Below are 9,298 nucleotides of genomic sequence, written 5' to 3' on the forward strand. Positions count from 1 at the left end.
GATAAAATATTAACAATTACAAAACCCCAAACAGGCGTATTTTGTAAAAAGCAAGCCACTGAATAATTGAAATAATATCAAAGCTGAGAGTAATCCATCAAACGTGACAGTGATACCCATATCAAAATCCTTATGCAAAAAGAGATGCCAGCTAGTGATGTTCCAGTTCGTGGTAAGAAAGCAAATTGTTCACACTGGAAGCTCAGCCTGCTTTTCTTTAATCGTGGTTCATTAAATTGTAACACACAGCTATTACAATGGAAAATAGCTAGTCTGAGTAATTCAAAGTATATAACCTCTCTTAGAAAATAATTATGATCTGGAAGGGAAAATAATTTATTTATATTCTCCTGTACTTCAGTACTTGCAAGCTTGTTTGTCTTTTAAATGGTGCTTAAACAGCCCAATAGAAGGATAAAAGGAAATATCCTTTTCCTCCTTTCATGAGGACATGAATAAGTTGACCCAAGGATTTATAACGCAGAAGTAATGAAAATTAAGGGCAGCGTTTTTCTTTTTTAAGGGATAAGAATTTTTACTTCTTAATCAGAAGCCTACAAAAAAACAACCTTAGAGACAAGAAGGAAAGACAGCAACGAACCTGCAACAGAGAAGTGAACAGAGGAGGAGATCTACACATTCATTTTTCCTTGACAAAACAAACGTGTTCTCCTCTATACACTACTACTTCATCAAATAGGGGTCTTAGCTATTCGGCTCGTTAAAATACCCTCCTCATTTTTTTGAAATCATTCCAGAGTATGTTTGGAAACTTTCCTTGATGATTATACTGCAGTGATTGTTTAAACCAAGCTTCGCTATTTAGCTTAGCTAATTCATGCCAGCCCCCCCCCCCCTTTACTTTTAACACTTTTTAAACACATTAATTTGTTTCCTCATATTAAAAGAGGAACTCCAGATGTTTTGACAAGCTCTCTGCTGCTCCAGAGCTACCTTTTGTAAGAGGTTTTCTTTTCAACAGGAAAAGACCAAAGTTAGCAAGCCTATGATTGTATGGAACCTTTCTGAAAAAGCAACCAGAACTGGATCTGATGCTCTTTATTCTGGTAAAGGGTAATGCAGTTTAAGAATATCAAGCTTTGCTCTGAGTGCAACTAACAAAATAGAAACATCTCCTGGGAAATGGTACGGGTCCCATCTCAACAAATAACAGATATGTCTTCTCTTAAGTTCTGCGATAGTCTACGACAGACAGCTCAGCACAGGCTACTACCCTAAAAATCTTCCAGAAAACAGATATATCGGAGAAAACAAACAAAAAACAAATACCAAGGACACTGTGGTACTTCAGGGATACTAAAACACTACACTTCCAGTGTCCCAAAAAGCGCTCTACATCTTCATTGAGGTCAGCATTTGAGAACAAACAGTCTCAAAACAAAAATTCCCCACATGCCAATATACTTAGACACTCTGCGAGCCATCTAACTAGGCTGATGCCTCATTTCAAAGTAGTTTATGGAGAAACAAAACAACTGCATGTTCGCATATTAAACAAACAAACAGAAACCTAAGATATTGTTGCACTGCAACAAGTCACTGAAAAGAACTGGACTCAGAAGCAAATGACACCATTCCAATCCTATTGTCGATGACATGGTGATATATTATTTTCAGAGTGTACAATAGTACTGAGCGACCTCCAGAAATGATTTGATTTATATTTCCTACCCAGCAGCCTAAAACAGCAAGTAGCTCTTTCAGTTGGACTTACACCATACGAACATGAATGGTTTAATCCTCATAAATGGATGCAAATGCTTATCCCACAGATGTAAGGACCTGAAACTGCTCTTAATAGCTCAGCACTTCCCTTAGAGGCTTGGAGAGATCTCTTGCTTCGCAATGCCAAGCTTTATGCTGGGTTCATTACAAAGACTGTCAAGATCAACAAGTCAGTCCTCTAATCAGCCAGATCTCTTATTTTACCTTTCTAATTTCTACTTGTCTGAGGCTGTACGATGCACCGCTTCTCGTTTTAAAAGCCTGAACCACAAGCAGATTTTTGTCTTTTTCTGCTCAATAGTCCAGGAAGCAAACCCTTAAAAGTTAAACAACAACATCTGCTTCTACAATCTCCACAACTTCCCAGTGCCATCGAGGATGGCTGCCACATGTCTGAAATTAGAGACAAATGAACCACTGGGTCGACTTATGCTCTGGAGAAAGGCAAATGCCATCAAGGACTCAAGAGAAGTGTACCACAGCCCAAATGTTCACTAAAGTAAGCATTCCAGTGCTGCTCCAAAGCCAAGACCTTCAAGTTACAATGCAGAGAACCTAGAGACATAAAGCACATGTCTGGCATGGATCTGAATCCTTACTGAGAGAATATGCACTGGATCTTACCAGGGATATTAGCAACAAACCACACTTTGCAGGAGATTCTGGGATAAATCTCTACTAGTCCTTGTCAATAGCAATAAAGGCTCCCCAGGATGCAGCCTTCAAGAGCCAAAAAAAACACCAGTGCTGGCTTCTAACTCTGCCTCATTTCATTGTCTTCGTTTCAACTTTAAAGCTGCAATTCAAGACATGTAAAATAATGCGTTTTACAGTAAACAGGGCAATCTAAAATAACCTCAAAGTCTACTGACTGAGGTCTTCTCTGTCACTGAATTTACAGGTATACTGCTGCATGACCTAATTAATTAAACAAAATTTGATTAATAAGATACATGTCTAGCTCTTCTTTTAATCTTACTCATTTCATATTAAAATGATTGTATGTTAGCCAATGTGTGCCAGTAACACAACCTGTAGTACTTTCAGCAATAAATTTTTTTTGGAAAAAAATCATTATTTTTCAATAATTACTAAGACCTCCAAGAACACTTCTCTCTTCTAAAAACTTTTTATATAGGTTTAGTACATCACCTTTACTGTTTTTTCTTTAAAACAATGCATATATATATATATATATATATATATATAAAACATATATATATACACACACACATATATAAAAAATATGTATTTAAAGCTCTTCTCTAGGCCTTCCAGCAATATTCTAGAATACCTTCCCTGAAATAAGTCTGCCTACATCAGTTTGTTAAGTATATTAAGTACAATCTTCAAGGGGCAACACCTCTGTTCAATTATTTTCAGTATGCTCCATTTCTTTTAATGCAGACTTTTTAAAAGTCTTTATTAACCTTAGGTTCTTAAATCAAGTAGTTCAGAATTTAACTCTCGGTTGTTCAGTGTAACAGGATTGTGATGAAGTAAAAGGGATTGCATAAATAATGGAATAATGGAGAAAAGAGAAAAAAAAAGAAAAAAGGCCAGTGACTCACGGGATCTCTGCAGTTCACAAGCAAAACACTAATGCTGATGTTAATTGGTTAATTCCAGAGAGCTCAAAAAGTTCCTTCCAACACGGATTACTTCACTTTCATCTATAAAAAATACCATTTTGTCCAGCTGTTTAGTTTTACAATATCCTTTTACAGCTCTTCAGTCTCCTCAATCTCATTTAAAGGACGTATCACCAGCAAGTTCTTCCACCTCTGCTCTTTCTAGCCGAGTTCACAGAATGGTTGTTTTGGCTATGCTACCCTGTACCAAACTTGGCCATTAAGATAAAGAATTCAAAACACTAATCCAGCATCTCACTTTACACTTCTTGCAGGAGTTTCACATGGCTCCTACGTGAAAACAGGACCAGCTTTCATACCACTCTCCAGACCAGGTGGTCACATCCAGGAAAGGGCACAACTACCGAAGGCTACCGCACAGCATTGTCAATAGCTATGGGTCAGAAATTCAGCAGCATTTATTTTCTGTTCTGTCATACACCCCTGTATAATGCACCAATGCTTATGGCACCCACTGTACCGATCAGCACACACAGAGAAGCTTTTCTGCTGTCACCGAAAGAACCATAAGATACCTGAAGCTGGACAAGAAAAAACTGAGTATAAGAGCAAGAAGCAAATTTTGGAGACAAAAAACATAAAAAACCCACACAGGACTGCTTGTCAAAACCCTGGAATTAGCATCCTACCCCTCCAATTAATTTAGAACGTCTTTTTCATAGTAATACTCTTTCAGATCATAAATTACTCAGTGGATGCTAAAAGCTGTATTTCCTTATTAGTGTTTTTTCACAGTTATTTCAGTCTGGGCCAAAGGTACCAGTGAGTTGTATGACTGCTTTTGAACATGAACACACTTGCTACTGGTTGGTTGTCAGCAGTCCATCCGTACAAACCCAAGGTAATACTTTGTTAATCTCTCCTTCAAAGTAAATACACTTTTACATTTTCCACTTACTGAGTTGCTTTGCTGTCAAGAAGACAGAAAGGGACACAGGATTTATGAAATCTATTTGTTGTTCGTAGTCAAGGCAAACTTTGCTGGTTCTTTTTTTTTTTTTTTTTCCCCATCAATGTATTTCACTGACACCATCCTCAGTACTAGCTCCCATTCATTATTTTGCAATCACCTTCGAATCAATTTGATTAAACTGAATTTTAAGAAGAAAAAACTTTAAAACTTCAAGCAAATCTAGTCATTCCAGTCACATTTTGCAATCATTTAAAAAACAAAAGCCAGGAACAAAACACTGGACAAATAACAAATAAACCACCAGATAAATAATAAATAAACCAGACCTTGAGATGAAGTTTTTCAGAGATTATTTGAGAGTAGTTTGTTAATCAATAACAAAAATTTCTAATTAAAGCAGTTTTGCTTAGAAATAAACAAAATAAAAGTTATCTAATTGTCATACTAATTGAGAAATAAATATCTGCACATTTCTGGTTTCTCAAATGAACAGCTTTCAATAGAATCTTAACTAATGTGATGTAACATGCCAATTATTTCAAAAATTAAACCATATAAGAGATATAAAAACAAATCTGTAAGTTCCTACATATAAATCCCATCAGAAAACAATCCATCATAACATCCAAATTCTGGTTAACATCAATCAGTATCACTCACTGTGCCACTTTGATAAAAGACAATCCAATATTATATTATAACAGCTTTAGGCTAGCTAGTATCTAACTAACAGGATTTATTTATTGTAATAGGTTAATATAGTATAACAAGTTCAACTTGAAAAGCCCAGCTTCTAGAACAACTAATTTAACTTCCTTCTTTACAGGAAGCATGCCTATTGAAGGCATTCCTGATATTTTCTGTGGAAATAACACAAGATAACTGGACAAGTATCTGCAATGCCTCTGTCACGATTGTATGCAAGGATTCTTAAGAGAACCATACGCTGGTTTGGCACTGTAATTCAGGAAAGAAAACATTCACTTACCGCAGTGTGACTGGAAAACCTGTGGCTTGACTACCTGATTGCAGATATTGCACACTACAAGATAGAAATCATCATGAGCTGGATAATGGCCAAATAAGTGCATATCTGTGGGAAAGTTAAAAATATATACAAGAATTAGAAGTTATGCTTTAAATAGATGTTAAGAAAAAAAAAAAAAAAAGAAAATACTGTAGGGCCGTTACTGTTATATTAACTTATACAAAACAATTTTATACACTGCTCGATTAGGGCTTCTTACTACGTTAAAGAGACATTTTTCCCTCTTCTGGGTTTCACGGAGCTGTGCTAAAGCTGCAGCCACATCCCCTCGGTCTGAGTCTGAACAATGCTCACTGCCAACAAGTGGACTGAACGTTTCTGTACCGGTCAGCCACAGAAAGAGCAGAAGAATATGTCTTTTAGCATCCCTTCCTAAGGATTATGTTAGAAAACAGGATGCCTGAGTTAGGCTCCATGTTACAATATTCCGAGCATGACTACAGAGTGCTGGAGAAAGTCTCCTGCTTAAAAGCTGGTTAGAATAACCAAGGTCAGCTTAAACCAGTCAGAAACACCATCCCTGTTTTGAACCAGGTGTCATGATGTGAAATTCCCGATCCTTTGCAAACACCCCTCCTTGTCCAAATGCCCTCCCGTTTGGTTCCCTGACAAGCCACAGACGGTTCCTGAGGTATTTCCCAGTGACAGCATGAGGAATCGCATGAAATCAAATGATGGGACAGGCAAACGATGACAGGCACTTGTCCCTCCCAGCTGAAACACAGACTGCAAGGCATGCATTAAGCCATTACAGGCACCGAGCACAGTGGGCTTCCATTACTGCCGAAGGCCTCCCAGCTCTGACACCAGCAGTGAGTTAGCGCGTTTCACTGCCTTGCCGCAACTTAAGAACAAGTGTGTGGACTCATCCGCCAATTTTCAGCTCTGAAGGCAGTCAGTACGGTCACTCCTGTTCCTGTGACCGTGTTACCACACCCAGAGGTGCTAACGAAGGTGCTGCTGCCTTTGTGACCGCACGCCTGGCGCCAGCTGCACAGATCGCGCTGCTCCCCAAGCAGGGCCGCGACATCTTCACTTGCAGTCATTTACTCAAGGACGTCACCTCTTTGTTGAAGGATGACACTAAATGACATTCCAGGGTTATTCAGCAGCTTCCAAAATCTATTAGAGAACCTGCAAGTGCGACTTCTGACTCAGCCTGAAACGCCAACCTGGCACCTTTCAGGCAGGCGCTTTTCTGACAGGAAGAAAAATGGGGAGGTCCTCGGTGAGGACAAACACGCACGGCAGCAGCTGAGCGATAACCATCAGTGATGAAATCTTACTTCTGCAATACGTTTTCGATGTGCAAGTCATACTTTTCTTTAAAAATAGCTATTTATCTCAAAAAGCAACTTTAGCAAGTACATTATATCACCAGTTCTTAACAAAAGCAAGCATTTGGGGCCTCGCATTATTTTAAGTGATTCTGCCCTGTGGTCTTCCCTGCTGTGCAGTTGCCTGTGATGGCAGTGCTGGCAGCCATGAAGTGGGAAGTGTCTCCAGGCCACGAGAAACCCACAGGGCCCAGGACAACCCCTCTCATGCTAATTTAGGCAGCACCACAGGCAGATGCGAACAGGCTCACTGACACATCCCTGGGCATGAACCAGCACTCCCGACCCACAGATATTCCTTGGTCTGACACGATGAGAATTATTTGTTATCCCCTGAAAACCAAAAGCCTCTTTCTCTGTTACTGCTCTTACCAGGCCATGAAATCCCACTGAAAGGTTTACTAATTGTGACCCCTTCGCGGTTCTAGCCTCGGACTACCCAAGGCTTTAAATGCACCACAAACAGAAGGAAGCAATCAACACATTCAAGGTGAAACTTAAAGAACTGCAGTAGTTAAATATAACAACTCAGGTAATATTTTTGTGCCATTAGTGTTAGTACTGATGATGCCAACAGCAGGCCTGTTTTCTTTCTCGTTTTTCATGTGGATAAGCTCATGATCTTAAAGATCACTTTACATCAGCAACTCTTACACTGGCAAAATCTCATGTCCAATTGTAACACATAGATTCTCACTAACAGACTGACAACCTACACAGAAAAGAGTATTTCTCCATGGTATAATTTGATACAAATTCTCTGCTCAAAAGCAACCATTTCATTACACTTCCAAGATATTTCAAAAACGGTTAAAACATCTCAAAGACTCGAAACTTTTGTTCCTTCTGCTTGAATAGCCCAGTGACAATCTTGCTATGAAAACATGCAGGATTTGCCCTTTGCAAACACAAAAGATGCTTATACTTGCAAGTTTTTTTTCCATTTTAAATTCTTTAAGTCCATTTAGCCTTCACAGCTCTGTATGCTAGACTATAAAATATGCCTAGCCCTGAAGCATATGAAATCTGGCTGGGTCTGAGTCTGAGTTTTATGAAGTCTGGCTGCAGGGAGCAACTTATAAAGACGCATAAGGTAGTAATACTGCAGAAATCTATCCAAGGACATAGAGTAAGAAATCAGGTTAGTTCACAGGATCACTGAATCATCTGCTTTTTCCACCAGACGTGGTCAAGGAGCCAGAGCAGTAAAGGACAGGTTCTGGTACCTGTGAGCTCACTGCACAATCCTGGCAAACAGCAGACATTCAGGTTTTGGGGATACCCAGGTGGCAGAAGCTGAGATGCAAGGAAACTGCACAGATGCGTGAGAGATCACACCCAGAGGGTGCCGTGAGAAGCACAGCATCAAAGAGCTGATGTGGTGTACAAGATGTTCCGAAAGGCAGCGCCTCCAAAGGTTTTTTCAGTTTGCAGATTCTTAGAAATAGTCCAGTGGAGGTGAAAAACCTCTACTATAAACGTGGGCCATTGGATACTAAGTTGATTTACTAGCCACCTGTCAAAAGTCTACTTAAACTAACCCAAGAATCACAAGGATTGAAGACCAGAAGTTGGAAATCAGAAGCAGAAAGACTACACAAATAAATTGTTACTATTTAATCACAGTACCTGCAAAACAAACTGAAGACAACTGAAGACTATCATTCAGACTGGATTCCTTAAAAACTCATTACGCAGGAATTTGTAAGAGGGAAAATTCATCATGTCCAAACAGGTTGAACTAACCCTGGTAGTTCCATCAATGCTAACAAGATTGGCACAAATTGGTCTTCACGATTAAACTCATGATCCACAAGCACGCACACAGTATATATAAATTATTTTTTAATTAAAAACAGTACCAAGCATTAGTTTTGTCTCGCCAGAAATTCCAATCAGGGACTCACTTTATTAGGTGTGACAGTATTACAAATGCAATCCGTATCATAGAGAATTGGGAATGAAGAAAACAAGGAAAGTACAAAATGATAAAGAAAGCAGAAAATAAACAAGCATACATCTTTTTATAGATGTTTTCTTGTTTTTAATAAGAACAGCCTAATGCTAGTATGTCCTACTCGAAGCAGCCAGGACTAAAGGGTGATTTTGGACAAGGAATTTGTTCTCAGATCTGATTACAGCCATTTGACAATCTAGATCTTTTTATGTGCAGCAAAAAAGACAACAGCCTCTCCAAAGATTTATCTTCTCGAGCCAACCATCACACCTCCTTGGCTGCTAAGCTGGAAGCAACAGCGATAAGCTTCTCAGGAAAGGTTAACTGTGGAGAAGAGAACAGAAAACAGCCCTTTCCAAAGCTAACTCAGGAAAGCCCTCTTCAGGAGAGAAGGTAAGAACATGGAAGAAGATGGCAGATAATCCATGAATAGGGCGAGCACCTACCAAATGATACTGAAATCATTATTAAAGCACAGAAAGAACAGGGAGGGACAGAAGAGAGAAGGAGGATTGTGAAGAGTATTTGTTTTCTACCGACACTGTCAGAGTCTGTGGCCCACTTGTTTCCTACCTGCAAATACAGACAGCTACAAGTCCAAGGCAGAAGAAGAGCTGCCCACTGCTTCTAACGAGTAAAAGCTGT

General features: G+C 39.2%; 1 protein-coding gene across 3 annotated transcripts in view; it reads right to left on the reverse strand.

Annotated features, from left to right (window-relative positions):
• Positions 1-5,402, reverse strand: part of ATXN7L1 (ataxin 7 like 1) — a 74,684-nt gene extending 69,282 nt beyond the window's left edge. For all 3 annotated transcript variants that reach the window (XM_032190371.1, XM_032190380.1, XM_032190389.1), the window contains exon 1: positions 5,300-5,402. In XM_032190371.1, coding sequence (XP_032046262.1) covers positions 5,300-5,402 — 103 coding nt within the window. The remainder of the gene's footprint in view (positions 1-5,299) is intronic.
• Between the last annotated feature and the right edge of the window lie 3,896 nt (positions 5,403-9,298).

Source organism: Aythya fuligula, chromosome 1, assembly GCF_009819795.1.
Source record: "Aythya fuligula isolate bAytFul2 chromosome 1, bAytFul2.pri, whole genome shotgun sequence".
Lineage (NCBI taxonomy): Eukaryota > Metazoa > Chordata > Aves > Anseriformes > Anatidae > Aythya > Aythya fuligula.